At 50.7% G+C, this 18,378-nt stretch overlaps 1 protein-coding gene across 1 annotated transcript; it reads right to left on the reverse strand.

Moving 5' to 3' along the window:
- Nucleotides 1-57: 57 nt before the first annotated feature.
- INPP5E (inositol polyphosphate-5-phosphatase E) lies at nt 58-15,821 on the reverse strand. Its single transcript, XM_083375105.1, has 10 exons — nt 15,015-15,821; nt 10,953-11,076; nt 9,579-9,676; nt 8,313-8,437; nt 7,926-8,045; nt 5,912-6,019; nt 4,824-4,985; nt 3,987-4,102; nt 1,183-1,319; nt 58-460 (listed from the first exon to the last, which is right to left on the reverse strand). The coding sequence occupies exons 1-10, from the start codon at nt 15,764-15,766 to the stop codon at nt 328-330; spliced, it is 1,875 nt and encodes a 624-aa protein (XP_083231231.1). The 5' UTR covers nt 15,767-15,821; the 3' UTR covers nt 58-327.
- Nucleotides 15,822-18,378: the final 2,557 nt, after the last annotated feature.

Below are 18,378 nucleotides of genomic sequence, written 5' to 3' on the forward strand. Positions count from 1 at the left end.
TCCTCAGAAATAGCTTCCCAGCCCGAGCAATGTTTGTGGCTGGTGTAACGCTGACAATGCCAACACCCTGCAGGGTTTATTCCAGGATCCTCCTCGAGGAACAGGACACGGGAACAGCAGCTTCTTGAGCAGGAAGAGGCTACGCGCTTGATAAAATCTGGATCCGATCCGTGAGCCGCCCCTACACGCCCCCCCCAGCCATTTCCAGCCTTCTTCGCTTTTGTGGGTCTTGCTGACGCCCTTCCAGCCTGGTTTACGCCGAACGAGCTGAAGGAGGCCTCGTCCGCGCTTCCTTTCGCTTGGCCCGGAAGTCTTGGGTGCCTTTGGTCAGGAAACAGAACAGATAGCGCTGGATTTCTGGTTTTTGAGAGCTTGTTTTTTCTGAAGTTGCCTTCTGATCCGTCTCTTTATGCCAGTCAAATAAAGTTCTCGGTCAAATAGGCCTGCAGCCAGCGGGATGCTGTAGGTGAATGGGACAAAGCACAAACCGGCTTGTCAAAACTTACATATATATATGTGCGCTATATTGTTTTACACCCTGTGGGACCCGTTCCAAGAACTGGGCATCCTGGTTTTCCCTCGTTTCATCTTTCCACGGCCAGGAAACACTAGCAGTAATTAGATTAGATTCCCCCGCCCCCTTGGTTGGGTCAGTAACCTTTTCACACCATGTGGACCACCGTGCACAGATGCCAAAAACAAAAGTGTGCCTTTAAAAAAAAAAAAAGATCACAAGACCGTATAAGATCTTGGCTACTCCGTGAGATTTTGAATAGTTAAGAACGGTTCCAAAGACGGAGCAGCGTATTCTTTTAAGTAGAGGTTAGCAGAACCACCCAACCGCCTGGTGGGTTTTATATCCCTGTCGGTCACTGAACCCCAGTTTCAGCTGTTAGGATTAAAGGCAGTTCAGTCCAGGCGTGGGGTGACCGATGCCCCTCTGCCTTCTCACGGCTAGTTCTGACAGGCACTGTTTTATCCCGATGCAGAGCCAAAGCCTCATTCCTTCTCGGCTCCGGGTTCCGGCCCTGCCCTCTGGCTTCATCGCCTGGGTCTCTTAAAGTCACAACTCGGAGCCAGGTGTTGCAATGCAAGTGTGTCTGCAGGAACGTGGGGAGGCCTCAGAATGAAGCCTTTTCAAAGGCACCACCTGCGGTGGCTCCGGATGGCATTCCTACTCACTTGTCCCTCCCGGGCCTCACTTTGACACGGAACAACCCGTAGACAGGGCGGTGATCGGACGTTTTGATCCCAAAGCAGGCCGAGTACTTCACGGCATGGATTTCATGCTGGTGGCGGCTGCGATAGATGACCCGGTCCTGAAAAGAGAAAAAGATGAGCAGAGCGGCTCTTTTGCTCCGGCCCTAGATCTCTGGCCCAGATACAACCTTCCAGGAGCTGCGACAGGCCACTGTCGCAGAACCGATACCTAGCTTTTGGTTTGAGTTCGGCGAACTGGTTATGATAAATCTGTTGGGCTGGTGGCGACACCGCGAGGTGTGTGGCGCCGCTGATGACATCAGTGCAATGCACGTGGCGCTGGGGATGATGTCTGCAGTGCGCGACGCGCCAGTGATAGCAATGCGATGACAGATGTGCAAGGTGCGTCGCGCCGGTGATGACGAACAGAGCCCCTTGTTAAATTATTTAAATCCCACCACTGCCCACAAGGCCTTGGGCCTGGAGCCGCCCTGGACTTGAGTTTGGGGAAAGGGCTCCGAGATCTTCCTTTTATAGTTTGTAAGCTGGGTGAGCTTCCGTTCTCATGTTTCTTTCCTGCCCCTGGCAACTGAGCATTATGCAAGCTTCAGGCGGGCAAAGAGAGGGAACTGGGCCTTTCCAGGAAGCTTCCAGGGAGGGAACCACGCACAAAAGAGGAGCACAATGCTCAAGGAGCGCTGGGGAGTCTTGAAGAGGCAAAACAAGGGAAGGCCTCTAGTGGCTTCACGGATGGGTCCGTGTGCTTCAGAAGGCGGAACTAGTCGCTCTGTAGGGGAGATGGGTGGCAAGAACGTTAAGTGAATAAACTCAAGAGTTTCCCCCCTTTCTTGCCCGGTGCTTCTAACCACTGGACAAAACCAGCTCTTACCTAAGGAAAAAGGAACCCAGCTAAGTCATCCTTGTATCATTTACCTTTGTTCTTGCCAGGCAGATTTATGTTGCCTTTATCCAAAGCCTCTAGGCCGGGGGTAGGCAACCTTGGCTCTTTTATGACTCCTGGACTTCCACTCCCAGAATTCCTGAGCCAGCCATGCTGAGCGGAAATGGAGAGGTTTCCATGCTGACTGAGGAATTCTGGAAGTCCACGAGTCATGAGGGGGCCATAGTTCCCCATGCTGGCTGAGGAATTCTGGGAGTTGAAGTCCATGAGTCATGAGGGGGCCATAGTTCCCCCATGCTGGCTGAGGAATTCTGGGAGTTGAAGTCCACGAGTCATGAGGGGGTCATAGTTCCTCCATGCTGGCTCAGGAATTCTGGGAGTTGAAGTCCACGAGTCATGAACTCTGGACTGCCCCCGACCTGCGCTCGTTTCGCCGGGACCTGAAAACCTGGCTTTTCGATCCATCTGGCCTGGCCTGAGGGGTTTCTTTAGTTTCAAGTTTTTAACATTTTTTTATCGTTGGGCTATTAATTAATTTAATTCTTTTTCATTCTATTTTTTATCTTAATTTTATATTGTCTTTTAAATATTGCCTGTAAACCCCCCTGAGTTCTTCTGGAATAGGGTGGTATAGAAAACTAATTAAATAAATAAAATAAGTAAATAAATGAGGGGGCCATAGTTCCTCCATGCTGGCTCAGGAATTCTGGGAGTTGAAGTCTATGAATCATAAAAGAGCCAAGGTTGCCTACCCCTGGGCTAGACAGACCCAGCTCCCTCAGTCTCATCCTCCACTATTACTATAGGACAGGGGTAGGCAACCTTGGCTCTTTTATGACTTGTGGATTTCAACTCCCAGAATTCCTGAGCCAGCCATGCTGAGGAGAAATGGAGAGGTTTCCATGCTGACTGAGGAATTATGGGAGTTGAAGTCCACGAGTCATGAGGGGGTCATAGTTCCCCCATTCTGGCTGAGGAATTCTAGGAGTTGAAGTCCACGAGTAATGAGGGCACCATAGTTCCCCCATGCTGGCTCAGGAATTCTGGGAGTTGAAGTCCACAAGTCATGAAGGGGCCATAGTTCCCCCATGCTGGCTCAGGAATTCTGGGAGTTGAAGTCCACAAGTCATGAAGGGGCCATAGTTCCCCCATGCTGGCTCAGGAATTCTGGGAGTTGAAGTCCACAAGTCATGAGGGGGCCATAGTTCCCGCATGCTGGCTGAGGAATTCTGGGAGTTGAAGTGCACGAGTCATGAGGGGGCCAAAGTTCCCCCATGCTGGCTCAGGAATTCTGGGAGTTGAAGTCCGCGAGTCATGAAGGGGCCATAGTTTCCCCATGCTGACTGAGGAATTCTGGGAGTTGAAGTGCACGAGTCATGAGGGGGCCATAGTTCCCCCATGCTGGCTCAGGAATTCTGGGAGTTGAAGTCCACGAGTCATGAGGGGGCCATAGTTCCCCCATGCTGGCTCAGGAATTCTGGGAGTTGAAGTCCGCGAGTCATGAAGGGGCCATAGTTCCCCATGCTGGCTGAGGAATTCTGGGAGTTGAAGTCCGCGAGTCATGAAGGGGCCATAGTTCCCCATGCTGGCTGAGGAATTCTGGGAGTTGAAGTCCACGAGTCATAAGGGGGCCATAGTTCCCCCATGCTGGCTGAGGAATTCTGGGCGTTGAAGTCCATGAGTTATAAAAGAGCCAAGGTTCCCCACCCCTGCTCTAGGCCAGTGCAGGCAAGCTTTTTGGCCAAAGGGTGCTGTGTATGTCGTAGGAATTGTGGGAATTGGGGACAGAATGGTTGGCTTTTGGGTGCCCTTTTCTGCTTGGAGAGGTTCCCGGGGGGGGGAATGCCTGTTTTCTTGCTGCCCCCCCCCCCCACCAAACCCTTACCGTGTAGGAAGGCGTCCTCTGCTTGGAGGTTGTGTCATAGGTGTCCTGTCCAACATCAAACTTGTAGGAAGGACGGAAAAAGATGGGGGCCTCTTGGAACCCCTTAAATATAGAACCTGTGCAAAGAGCGGATCAGGCAAGTCAAAGGACTGAACCCCAAAGTCCCAGCCTTAAGGGCGCCCCAAGACATACAGCCACTCTGCCATTACGTGCCGGGCTGCAGCGAATGGCAAACTGAGGATACTGTTCTTAAGCCACAGTTGCATGAGAAAGGCTTTGGCCACACCGATCTAAGTCAAAAGCCTCCCAGCCAGACTGAGAGCGAGCCACGGGGGTGCTGGGTTGGATCGACAAGCTCAGCGTCCTAACCCACTGAGCCACCGTGTCCCTTAGTAATCCCTTAAAGACAGGAGGAGAAACCCCTGAGAAACCCCCAGGATCAGCTGACAAAATGCTCCTTGGAAGAGCTCTTTCTTTAGCACCTTCCCAAAAGAGAAGGAGCAGGCTTGACCCCCAACAGGTCTGGACCTCATGGCCCTTCACGTAAAAGAGATTCTGCCCAGGTCAGCTGAGGTGGCTGGGATAATTCTGTTTGGAGAAGGTCATCAGGGACTAACAGGCCAAAACCAACTCTCTCAATTGCACTCCGAAACCAAGCAGGAGCTGCGGAGGGCATGGGGCACAGGTTGCCTTCTCGAGAGGGAGGGAGGGGGTGTCTTCAGAGGGCCCTCACAAAGGTCCCCGAGCAGGCAAGAGCTGAGGCGCAGAGACTGCAGGGATGGAAGGGAGTGGGGCCGGTCCCTGCCAAAACCCAGGGGAAGGGAAGGGGGTGCTCACCCCTCTGCATTTCCTCCAGCAGTTGGTCGTGCTGCAGCAGCCGTGGGACGTCCAGCTCCTGGCCAGGGCTGAGGATCTGCTCGACCACCTCCCGGTTCTCGTTCAGGCGGAAGTTGAAGTCTCCGAACCAGAAGACGTTGTCAAAGCGGGTGGTGACGTCCGCTGCAAGGCCAAGCAAAGGATGGGGGGGGGGGGAAGAAAAGTGGAGAAGAGGCTACGCATTTAGCCCAAGTCTTCCCCAACACCTGTGCAGAATTACTGGACAGCCGGGTTGGGCCGGGTGTGTGTGTGTGTGCTCAATCGAGGGTGCAAGTCACTCCATTCAAAGCTTGCCAACGGAGGAACTCAAACCGTTTCGAGTCTCAACTCTGAATTCCCGTACACAGAGTCCTTGACTTAGAACCACCTTTGAACCCAACATTTCCCTTGTGAAACCAGACAGGTTTTTGTGGATTTTATAACCGTTTTTGCCACGGTGGTTACACGAATCGCTGCAGCCGTTAAGTTAGCAGCAGGGTTATCGTGTGAATCTGCCTCCCCCGTTGGCTTTGCAGGTCAGAAGGGCACAAAAGGGGGGACCGCGTGACATCCCCGGGACGCTGCGACCCTCATAAAGACACGCATCCGAATTTTGATCACGTGACCCTGGGGAGGCTGCAACGGTCACAAGCGGCTTTTTCCAGTCCTGCTGTTAACTTCAAACAGCCGCCACACAAATGGCTGCACTTACAATTCTGAATTTCTGGGTGACTTCATCCCATTTCTTGACACACGGCAACTGTAATCTAGTGCTAATCTCAGCAACTTTTGAAATGCATGGATTTCAGTTCCCAGAATTCTTAGCATCGGCCTTGCTGGTTGGGGAATTCTGGGGTTAAAGCCCACACATTTCAAAATTGCCGTTCCCTCCAAGTCTGATTTTTGTCGCTGGGACCGACATTTGGGGCCGAGGCCAAATCGGTGACCTTCCAGAATAGAGCTTTCCTCTGGCTGCATCACGATGGCGGTGCTTATTTGAAAGAGAGAAGTCCGTCTGCATGCGAGGAACAGAGAGGGAAGGAAGCCTTTCCCAGGGCCAAGTTACTCACAGGGACTGGATCGATACGGGTTGGTATCCGGGATATTTCTGGGCAGCGAAAGAGCCTGGATGGTTTTGTTGTAATCGAGAACCCGCTCGTTGACTTTGCCATCTCCGGCTGAAAGAAAAGAAGGCCACGTAGGGCTGGTTCCGGTGGGGGGAAAAAAAAGACTCAAAGCAGCACTTTCCACTGGAAACGACTTCGGGAGATTTCTCTCTCTCTGCTGAAGGAGAGGAGAACAACGCTCCCCGTGCTGACTTCAATCCTCAGAAGGGCCAAAGCTCTGCAAAATGGGAGGAGGAGGGCCTGCTGCTCTCAGTCGGACTAAGGCAAGGATCGGGATCAGTGTCCCACTAAAAATCAGGCAAGATTCTTTTAGAACAATCTCCAACGCAAGGCCAGAATTCTGAAGATCGGGGAGAGGAATGAGGGCCACCGAGTCCAGTTGAGGGTCAGTAGTTAGCCCAGCTGTCGGGCCATGATCCAGAGATTTCAAGTGACCCGTTTCCCCACTTCCTCCTGGGAAAGACCAGAACTCCTGGCTGGGAGACAGTGGGGAAGGGAAGGAGAGGGGAGCTGGAATTCTAAGGGTGCCAAATGTTGCAGATCGTGGACCTCAGGCTGGGGAGTGAACAAGGCTGGCAGCTTTCCTCTGCCCACTCACCTTCTCTGAAACAGGACTGCTGTGAAATCTGTACTCTCAATGGAAACAGCCTCATCAATGTGAATTTTATTATTATTTTTTCTGTTCAATCATGTCCGATTCTTAAAAGACTACCTGGACAAGTCCCTGCAGTTCTTCGGCAAGGTTTCCCCCCCCCCCTCCTTTCTAGACACGAGAGAAAATGACCGGCCTGCTTTGTGCCAAGACAGGACTAGAACCAGGGTGCCTTAACCACAACACCAAACCGGGTCTCTTGTTCAGTTACAAAAGCACAACGTGTCTCCTACATCAACCCTCCGGGTGTGTCTTTTATTCTACATGCACTATCTTTGGAAGAGAGGGAGAAAGAGTTTATAGGTGCATCACCTGAGCAGTTGTGTTCATTTATTTGAGAAGGGAAACCTGTATGGGTTCAACCTGGTGGGGTAGAAATCTCCAAATGTCATACTGGAGAATTTCCTGAGAATCGTCACAGGTCAGTAGATGCTATATGATTGCAGGCTCCAAAAAGGCAGGTGCGGATGTGTCAGAATCCGTTTATATTCCATCCCTAACTCCCTCTCTGTGCAAACCTAAATCTCACCCCCTTACTGGATTCTGCCATTCCCAAGGAGGGGAAGAGAAGATGTTAATTGGCCATCCCTATCCATTAGATGCAAGGTTGTTTATTCAGCCTGCCTGGGGGCCATCACAAAGATGAGGGAAGAAAACCTTTGAACTGAGAAGAACAAAGAAGGTGGGCAGGCAGAGATTCTGGTTTGTATCTCTGATTGGAATTTGAAGGGGAGGAAGCAAATGTTGTAAATGCATGGAAGATCCCTTTTCCCATGGAAGGTTTTGACACCTGAAACTTAATTGATCCGGGACTGACCAAATGGACTGAGGGGAGGGGTTTTTACTCAGGGACACTTTAAAAGTATCAGTCTGCGACACAGTTTCCAGATCCTGTCTAGATTATCCACTTGTCAATCATGTTTTAGTAAAAATTCCTGTTTGGACTATCCTGTCTCCAAGAGTTCTTCTTCCCTAAGACGTGGATCGGGGAGGGTCCTGACATTATTTTTTATTTTATTGATTTATTTTAATCCCATTTATATCCTGCCCTTCTCCGACTGGATTTAAGTCTAGGGATGAAGGAACAGAGGGGGAGGAGTGTCCGGTGTTGTCCATTTCTTTGTAGACACAGCTTCCTCACCTTCTGCAATAACTCCACATATCTACTTTACTTGCATTCAGTTGGGAACAGAGCACAAAGCAGGCAGCTCGGCTGGCGCACCAGTTTACAGAGCTTTGGGGGGAGTGGAAAAAACCTACTTTGGCTCCAATGCAGGCGCAAGCGGAGCTTGAGGAGATACTCACAGGTAAAGTGGGAAGTGATGAAAAGGAAGGACGTGCCAAAGAAAGTGAAGCAAATTCCTAGCGCACCCTTGGTTTTGAACTGAGACACGATGCGGGTTGTCACCGTGGCGCATTCTACCTCTGTGGGAAGAGAGAAGCGGCACAGCCTGTCACAAGAGTGCACAGATCGGACAGGGACAGAACAAAATGAAACAAAAAAGGCGGAAGGGGTGAAAATGCGGCAATTCAATGATGGGGTTCAGTTCCATCTCCTGAGCACACAGCTCTCGTTTTGGTTCAGCTTTCTCCCCGCCAAACAAAAAACACGCTGTCTGGCGATTCACCAATAATCCCCTGGCATTTAGTGACTTGAAAGGCCCCTCGAAATTTATCCCTGGCCAGGCATACCTGAGCAAAACCAGATGAGATCCCTCCGCAAGAAGAAGGACAGGTAAAGGACGCCGTGAGCAGCTGCGTAAGACATGACATACTGCGGGCCCAGCGTGGCCTGCAGGCGAATCTCCCACTCTCGCCTGCAGAAAGGAAGCAAAGGCAATCGGCCGCTTGGTCCTGGAGCGACTCTGAGGTCAGCAGGCCCAATGCAGGCTCAAAACAGGAGCTCTGGCCAATCGGGCTGATTAAGAGGAGCCAGGATTTCCCGGATCTCTTCATTCCCACTCGTCCCATGGGCTCGGGACCCTCCCTTTAGCTCCCAATTCCTTGCAGCGACTGCCCACGTTCACTCTTCTCCTGGATGCCAGCCTCCGGTCACGCACGCGGAAGAGTGTAGACAAATGAAGAGGAAAGGAGAAGATGGGACTCAAGGTTGCCAAGGGACCCCTTACGGCCTGGCCCCAAAAGAGGCCTGCACCTAAGAAGACGTCTCACCTGGCTTTATCAGAAAGCTCTGCCTCATTGCCAAAAGGGAGAGAGGGCTTGTGACAGCCTTAACCCGTGCAATATAATGATCCTACTTGTACTGTGTGGTTGTTCTGTTCCAGCCTACAACTGGCCCTGTTTGTGTGTCAGGGACAACCCCTTTTTCCTTTTTACAGTCAATAGGCTGGAAAAAACCAACCCAAATTTATGTACAGTTCAAACAAAAAAGCAACAGAATATTTCCTTCAATAAATGATTCAAAATATGAAACGAGTCAACAAACAAGAGTCAAACAGATTAGCAAAAACAGACCAGGATTCCCTTAGAATGTCTCCAAATGGTTGCCTTCAGCAACCAGCCCCGCCCACACCTTCCCCTTTTCTTATCAGTCCCAAGGCGTGGCTTCTCACTGCCTTCTCCTCCTCTCACTGAGTTGCCTCATTGATTTTCTCTGCTCTGCTGGATTGCCTTCTGCTTCTAGCGTCTCTGAACAGATTCAGCTGTGAATCCTCTGAGTCCGACCCCTCCTCCTCACACAGCTGAGCCTCGTGAGGAACACGACTGGAGGGGCCAGGCTGAGTCTCCTGCAGGGCATCAAAGCCTCCCTCTGACACCGAAGGCTCTCCAAACCCCTCCTCCTCCTCCTCTTCAGAATCATCAGACTCAGCTGCTGGGAGCACAGGCTGACATGGAATGACAACAGTGGTGATTCTCGGGAGGTAGGACAAAAGATAGATGGATGGATGGATTGGGGGGGAGGGTCCCTTAGCTGCAAAGCTGCTTCTGTTCCCATACCTATCTGGACAGCCTTCTTGGACCCCTATCACATACATGTCCTGGGCGTAATCAGGGTCAGAGGGCAACAGGAAGTCGTCCAGCACCTCAGGGAGTTCCTGCAAGGGGAAAAAAGAAAAAAAGACCTTTCCAACTGTCCACGAGCTCTGCAGGTTCATTTGAGGCCTCTTAGCTGCCAGCTGAAGAACAAGAAATGACGCAGGGTATCAAATCCATTTTTTTGCCTGCAGGATGCAAATACTTTTCCGCTCACCTGGGTTGGAACCCAGCAAATGAACAAACGTGCCATTTTCTGATCTGTTCGGGAAATTATTTAATCCACATTATTTGGAGGATTAAGGCGACTCTGCTTCTGCTGCTATCCCAACATGCTACTTGTGAAATGCCACACAAACAAGTACTTGCTTCAGGTACACAAGCATTCTAACAAGGACAACTTCAAGTTCCGTCTATAAAGTGGCAAAACAAACAAACAAAAACAAAACCACACAAAGAGAGGCTCCTGTTTTCTTCATTTTTCTCATCCACAGCTCACCTTCACTAAGCTGGGTTGACCTAGCTCAGGGGTAGGCAACCTTGGCTCTTTTGTGACTCGTGGACTTCAACTCCCAGAATTCCTCAGTCGGACATTTTGATGAAACTGCGGGCTTGGATCCAGACCAGGGGTCTTCAAACTTGGCCCTTTTATGACTCATGGATTTCAACTCCCAGAATTCTTCAGCCAGCATGGCTCAGCTTGGAAACCTCTCCTTTTCCCATCAGCGTGGCTGGCTCAGGAATTCTGGGGGTTGAAGTCCATGAGTCACAAAAGAGCCAAGGTTGCCTACCCCTGACCTAGGTGCTTCTTTCCACCTTTTTATTACATTTCCCAGAAAATTTGTTTGTAAAAGAAAAGCTGAAGGGGATTAAAAAAACAAAAACAGAACCCAAACACTCTGTATGTGGGATGGACGAGCTGCAAGTGGATTTATGGATCCTAGGCTGCTGGTTTGTCCCGACAAGTCGCACATACCCTTACTGAACGCACTCCCAAACGGTTTGCATTAAAATATGAACTTTACGTGCAAAATTAGAACCATATAATGACGCTGTCTGGAAATATCTGCAGGGCTCCTAGAGCCGAAGGGCGAGTGTGCAGTAACGCTTTTCTGGGGAGAAAAGCCTGTGTGAGCCTGACCTGCAATTTTGTAGGCCAAGTTGAGCTGAGCATATGGCTCGCCCTTCATCCTTCATCCCGCGTCTGCCGGGCAAGACGCTTCCAAAGCAGCTCCGAAGCCTCGGGCCTTGCCGAACCGTGCCTTTCCTTTTCCTCCTGGACTTTCCAAGTGGAAACCCTGGTGATTAGAGACGGAGGTTGAAGCCTGACTTCCTCACCTTTTGGCCCTGCATGTTCCAGGTGGCTACAAAGATGCCCATGGTGCGATCAGGAAAATACCGGTTCAGCTCTTCTGCTCCCAGGAGGGCACCACTAGCAAGAAGGCTGCCTTCCAAGTAGCTTCTGTAGAAAAGGACATTCTGTTTTGTTGCGTCAGGATACTCCATGGTCTAGGCTTATAGGCTTGACCAGGGGTCGGCAACCTTAAACACTCAAAGAGCCACTTGGACCCATTTCCCAGAGGGAAAAAACCACTGGGAGCCGCAAAACCCGCGCCCATGTGTGCACACGCTCACGCACGCAAGGTGGGGGGGAAGCTTGATTGAAGAGTTTAATAGAGGATGCTGTGCATGAGTTCTCTCTCTTTCTCTCTCTCTCCCTCCCTCCCTCCGATCTTCTGCTCACCTGGCAAGCTGGCTTCACGCTGTTCTCAGACAAGCTGGCACACATTCTTATTGGGCTGGCTCTCCTGCCCTGCTTTCGGCTGCTTCCTGCGGAGACTCAGCAAAGGCAGGAGCCCCGCCCAATAAGCTTCTCAGCCACTCTCTTTTTCATACACACACACACACACACACACACACACAGAGAGAGAGAGAGAGAGAGAGAGAGAGAGAGAAGGGAAGCACAAGTGCCTCTCTGTGTCTGTCTCTCTCTCTCTCTCTGGAAATGGTAGAGGACTGGGAGCAGCAAGAGAAGGCTGAAAGAGCTGCATGTGGCTCCAGAGCCGCACGTTGCCAACCTGTGGGCTTGACTTACCTGTGGAAAGTCAACCAACACTGAAATCAGGACTTAGAAGTCAACTGCCTAAGAGAGGAGGAAGAGGAGAGCCAAGCCTTTCTTAGCATGGGGCCCCAAAGTCTCATGACAGCCTTGGCAAAGTTCTCTCCTGAAAAAAGCTTAGCTGGCGTTGGAGTGATGGGTGGCTGTGGGGGGTGGGGGAAGGCAGACAGACAGAGGTCTTCTTCAGTTCAGGGAGACATAACAATTAGAATACCGGGGAGGCCAAGTGTCAAGTTTCTGACGACGTATGGGCTTTTCAAGTGACTCTGAGGCATTGTCTACCTCAGGGGTCGGCAATCTGAAAAAGCAAAACAGCCACTGGGAACCGGTTCCATCACACATAAAAAAAAGTGGGAGCCGCGCGCGTGCATCCACGCACGCGCATGCGCATAAAACAAAATGTTTTGCGCATGCGCAAAATGTTTTTTGCGCGTGCGTGGATACATGCACGCGGTTCCACTTTTTTTTATGTGGACGCACCTGCACGCCAGCGGCGATGGGTCTCCGTGGTGACGGGCGCTGGGTTGCGGCGTCGCATTCAGCCCGGGCGTCGCCAGAGCCACCCCCGGGACCTCCAAACTGCCACCCAAACACCCGTTCGGAGACCTGCTGGTGCCGGTTCTAAACCGGCACCAGCAGGTCTCCAAACCGCACCTCCGCTCGAACACCAGCAGGTCTCAACATGGGTGTTCGGGCGGAGGTGCGCGCGCAGCTCCGCCCGAACAGCGGTTTGGAGACCTGCTGGTGCCAGTTTAGAAAGCTGCCGCGGCCCGCAACAGCTTTCTAAACCGGCACCAGCAGGTCTCCAAACCGCACCTCCGCCCGAACACCAGCAGGTCTCCAAACGGGTGTTCGGGCGGAGGTGTGAGAGAGGTGTGCACGCAGCTCTCCAAACGTTTGGAGTGGTGCGCGCGCACCTCCCGTTCGGAGTGGTGCGCGCGTACCTCCGCCCGTTCGGAGAGGTGCGCGCGCACTGGGCGACTGGGAGCCGCAAGAGACGGCTCAAAAAGCCGCATGCGGCTCCGGAGCCGCGGGTTGCCGACCCATGGTCTACCTTAAAAGTCCTTTATTCAGCCTAATACACCAGCAAATGCTTGCTCGAAGGAAGCTGGAATCTGAAATCTCCTCCCCCTTGCACAATATATTGAAACACAATTCTCCACCTTTCTAACTTTGTCATTAATCATATTCTCCAATTAATTTAAAGAATCCGTTTCCCTTCCGTTAGAAAACCGGCCAAGGCCTTACCTTCTTTAATTTCAGATGGCCTTGAAGGTACAATCCTTCTCTTCCCCCCTCCCAACCTTAATCCATCTCTTAAAGCAATACACAAGTTTAACACATGAAATGGCTGCTTCCTCATCTCTTGTCAAGCAAGAACATTCGATGTTAGCAGCGTTGACACCAAGCTCAAAACATGAGGCTCAAATCATGACGCTCGCTAGGCGACTGGGGGCCAATCATTCTCTCCCCATTTGACGTCCCTGGCAAGGTTGCTGCCAAACAAAGGATACGCCCGTCCTTGCCCTTGTGAGGAATAGAACATTCTCTATTGGCGAAGTGTAATTGGACACACCAGGAATTTGTCTCCCGTACATAGGCTCTCAGTGTAGATACAAATAACAAGTGATGTAATCATAAGATACCAACAGGAGAAGGTAAAAGGAAAAAAGCGAGAAAGATAATAGTTAATATAGTCTCGCTACATGGGTAAAAAGCCTTTGGCATAAGACAGTGCTGTGGGAATTAACTGTTCAGCAGAGGGATGGCATGGGGGGAAAAAACTGTCTTTGTAGCTAGTTGTTTTGGCATGCAGTGCCTGGTAGTGGCATCCTGAGGGGAAGAAACTGGGATTTGAGAAAAAGCAAAAAAAAAAAAAAAAAAGGCAATCGAGCTTGTGGTCTTGGCTGCTCTTAGAAACACCCAAGTGTGAAGTTGTGTTGGCTTCCAAGATCACGAACAGCCTTCTGATTTGGGAACAAACCTAGAAAAGAATTTTGCTAGAACAACATACTGCCCACATGCAGAGAGCCATCATTTATCCGTAATTAAACACTGTCACCAGAGTAAACTGGGTCTCTTTGCACTTGTTAAGGCCCTCCCAACCAGTGCAAGCTAGCCCAATACTTTCCCCCATTCTCCCTACCCAAAGCCTGGAATGAACCGAGGGGGGGGGGCGGAAACCAAGAAAAAACCCACTGAGATGCCATCAGAATTATTCCAGGAGGAACAAGTTACAACACATGCGCAGCTCATTTCTGCTGGCTTTCTCTCTCAACCAGGGGTGGCTGGATGCCCCTGGGAGCCTGAAGGGCAAAACAGCCATTGAAATGCCCTCCTCTTATCCAGAAGCCTCTCTAGGACTTTGCCTCAGTTTGAGACAGGGAAGGGCTAGTGTCAATCCCACAGTCAGTGGCACCTTTTACAATGGATTTCTCCCTTCTCCGGACTCAAAAGTGCCGTTATTCCTGACAAACAGGGACCAGCATCTTCCCCTGGAGCACATGATGCAAAACAGCAGCAGGGGTTTCCTCGTCACAGGCGACCGTGTTCTTCTGTTGGCAACTCCAAGGCTGAACGTGAGCTAAAGATCCTTCTTTTTATGCCAAAGCACTTGGGGCTGGGAAGGTGGGGCAGAGCCCTGTGAGATTCAGGAAGCAGCACTATGTAAGGTAAAGGTAAAGGTTCCCCCGCACATGCGTGCTAGTCGTTTCCAACTCTAGGGGATGGTGCTCATCTCCGTTTCAAAGCCGAAGAGCCAGCGCTTGTCCGAGGACGTCTCCGTGGTCATGTGGCCGGCATGACTAGACGCCAAAGGTGCACGGAACGCCGTTACCTTCCCACCGTAGCGGTCCCTATTTTTCTACTTGCATTTTTACGTGCTTTCGAACTGCTAGGTTGGCAGAAGCTGGGAAAAGTAACAGGCACTCACTCTGTTACACGGCACTCGGGATTCGACCCGCCAAACTGCCGACCATCTGATCGACAAGCTCAGCGTCCTAACCCACTGAGCCACCGCATCTGCACTATGTACAGACAGACAAATTCTCTAAAGGAAAATAAGCAAGAGCTTCTTAGCGAAAAGTTACCCTCTGAAAACTGACAGGGATTTCCCAACAGCGTAGCGTGATTGTTACTGGAAGCTGCTGCTGAAGCCGCCATGTCAGAAGCCCCCCCCTCCCCATTCTGCATTACAATTTCCTTAAACAAAGAATAATTTTGTCTCTGAAAAGAACTGCAAAGGCAACGTCCGTACGATCTATCGGCCCCACGATACGTACCTGTTTCGCACATCGGTGACCCGGATGGGGGCCAGCAGGCTGAACGTCGATTTGCCGGAGGCTGTCAAGCAGTGTTCGCAAGCCATCCCACGGCTCTGGAGCTGCGTGTCACTCCAGCTGCTGCGTGATCTCGGAAAACCCCGCGGGGAGCCCAACTTGTACTCCGCACAATCTGGGTCAATCCTATTACTTGTCCTCAGAGAAGGAAAGGAGCCTTCCAGTTCCAGAGGAGGTGGGGGCTGGGAGGCCGAGACCTTGGGCAAGTTCCTGGGCGAAGCTGACAGGCTGAGTCCGCTCTGGCCAATGGGGGGAATCTTGGAGCCCGGGTGCAAGTTGTGCCGAGGCTGTGTGTGTGGGGGGTGGCAGCTGCCACTGGAGACGGCTTCCTGCGTGGTGGGGCTGTCTTCCTGGAAAGACCCATCGGAGGACCCCCCCTCAGTTGAGTCGAGCGAATTCTCTTGATTCATTCTGAAAGGCCTCCTGCTCCTCCTCTGCCGCCAGGTCAGCTCATCCAGAGACGACGTCCGCTCCAGCCTCGCTTTACGGGGAGGCTTTGGAGTAAATGACCTGAGCCCAGTTGGCCCTTGGGATCCTCCTAACTGCAGTCTGAAAGGATCACTGGGAAAGGGGAGCTTCATTTCCTGTGGGTCCTTGGAGAGGTGGTCCCCGCTGTTGCCTGCCTCTTTCCTGGCGGAGCAGCTGTCCTGCTTGGGCTGCAGAGTTTGGAGCCCACCGCTTGAGAGATGCTCCATCGTCTGCTAGGAGAATCCATTAGATGCACCAACTACGAGGAAGACAAAAGGATCACTATTTCTCACTGGCCAAGTTTCCATCCGTGAGGAAAAACCTGAAGAGGAGGAATATGAGGGGGGAAATGGTCAGGGAAGGAATCCTAAAAGTGTCACCCAAGTTGGTGTGGCACTTCGCACTGCCCCTATTAATGTTAATGACAGAGGTCAGCCAAGCCTCCTGTTTTAATTGCAAAATGTTGAAATCACCCAATGGATCTGCTCTCAAAAGATGCTCCTAGTATTAGTTGGGGCATTCCCATTTTAAAGATCAGAGGTTTATGAAAGAAATCAGAATTGTAGGAAATTATTACGAGGGTAGATTCAACTGGAAGAACACTATTCACCCCACAATTAATTAGCTTAGGATGAAAAGGCAAGGTACCCCTTAAATAGTTTACACACAGTCTTTAAAAATCTGTACTTTATACCCAGCAAAGTATCAGATGTCAAGGCAGGGATATCAAAGTCGGCAAAATACATTTACGGTTGCAGTCGTACAACATAATGGGTAATGGATGTAATGGAACTACCAGAGGTCTAGAGAAAGAGCTGACATGATTTTCATCTTCAAAAGAGGGGGGGAAATGGATCCAGGAAACTACAGACCAATCAACCTGACATCAATACCTGGGAAAATGCTGGAAAAGATAATCAAGCAACAAACACCTAAAGCCAGGGGTAGGCAACCTCGGCTCTTTTATGACTCATGGACTTCAACTCCCAGAATTCCTGAGCCAGCATAGTTGACTCAGGAATTCTGGGAGTTGAAGTCCATGAGTCATAAAAGAGCCGAGGTTGCCTACCCCTGACCTAAAGGCAAGCAAGGGTATAGCCCAGGGGTAGGCAACCTCGGCTCTTTTATGACTCATGGACTTCAACTCTCAGAATTCCTGAGCCAGACAAGCTGGCTCAGGAATTCTGGGAGTTGAAGTCCATAAGTCATAAAAGAGCCGGGGTTGCTGACCCCTGGTATAGCCTGAAGCCAACATGGGTTTGTCAAACACAGATCACGCCAGACAAACCTTATTGCATGGTTTGACAAAGGGACTAAATTAGCGACTGAAATGCTGTGGGCGTAATTTACTTGGACTTCAGTAAGGCACTTGACAACACTTAGTAAGATAAAAAAAGGTAGGTTACAATCAGACATCATCACCAGAATGGATTCATAAGTGGCTTATCAATCAAACTCAGTGTATTGTCCTTAATAGAACTTTATCTACATACAGAGAAATATACAGTGGGGTTCCCCAAAGTTTAAGCCCAGTATTCAAGCCCAGATATTAAGCCCAGTAGCCTTCAATATCTTCATAAACGATTTAGATGAGGAGTTAGACGGGGAACTCATCAAATCTCCAATGACACCAACAAACCTGACACTTGACAAACTTAAACACTGGGTCCCATCTAACAAAATGAAATTCAATAGTGAGAAAAGTAAGGTTTCACACACTCAGGCTAGTAAAATCGAATGCACAGGTATAGAATAGGTGGAACCTGGTCCAACAGCAGTAACAAAAACTGTGCGAGTGATCCAGGAGTCCTAAGTAGTGGACAACTATTTAAATACGAGCCAGCCGTGTCCTTGCAGCCATCAAGAAAGCCAACGCAGTCCTGGACTGCATTAACAGAGGGATAGAATCAAGATCACGTGAAGTGTTAGTACCACTTTGTAATGCCTTGTAAGATCACACTTGGAATATGGCATCCAGTTTTGGTTGCCATGCTATAGAAAGATGTTTATTTATTTATTTGTTTTATATACCGCCCTTCTCCCGGAGGACTCAGGGCGGTGTACAGAGCAATAAAGTAAGAATACAATAAAGCAATAAAGTGAGAAAATTTTAAAACCCAAATCCATCAGGCCAGGCCGGCTTGTTGGAATAGATATAAGCTGGTAAGCGGTTCCAAAGGATTGGCGCACCCACCAAGAATGCTCTCCCCCTGGGGGTCACCAGCCGACATTCTCTGACCGGTGGCACCCTGAGGAGGCCCTCTCTGTGGGAGCGCCCAGGACGGAGGGATGTTGACGCTGGCAGTAGGTGCTCCCGTAGGTAATCCGGACCCACGCCATGTAGGGCTTTGTATGTCATCACTAGCACCTTGAATTTCACCCAGAAGGCAACTGGAAGCCAGTGCAGCTCACGGAGCAGAGGTGTAATATGGGAGTATCGGGAGACCCCCAAAAGCACTCGTGCAGCTGCACTCTGCACCAGCTGAAGCTTCCGAGTGATTCTCAAGGGCAGCCCCATGTAAAGAGCGTTGCAGTAGTCAAGACGAGAGGTCACAAGTGCATGGGTGACTGTACGCAAGGCATCCAGGTCCAGATAGGGTCGCAGAATGAATGCAGAAAGAGCAACAAAGATGTTCAGGAGATGGGAGGCTACAACAGACAAAGCACGGTTGCAGGAATTGGGTATGTCGTCTGATCTAGTGACAAGAAGGACTAGGGGTGACACGATAGCAGCCTTCCAGCAGTTGAGGGGCTGCCCTAAAGAAGAGGGAGTCAAGCTATTCTCCAAAGCCCCAGAAGGCAGGACAAGAAGCAACAGATGGAAACTAATCAAGACGAC

Source organism: Vipera ursinii (genome assembly GCF_947247035.1).
Source record: "Vipera ursinii genome assembly, chromosome: 16".
Taxonomy (NCBI): domain Eukaryota; kingdom Metazoa; phylum Chordata; class Lepidosauria; order Squamata; family Viperidae; genus Vipera; species Vipera ursinii.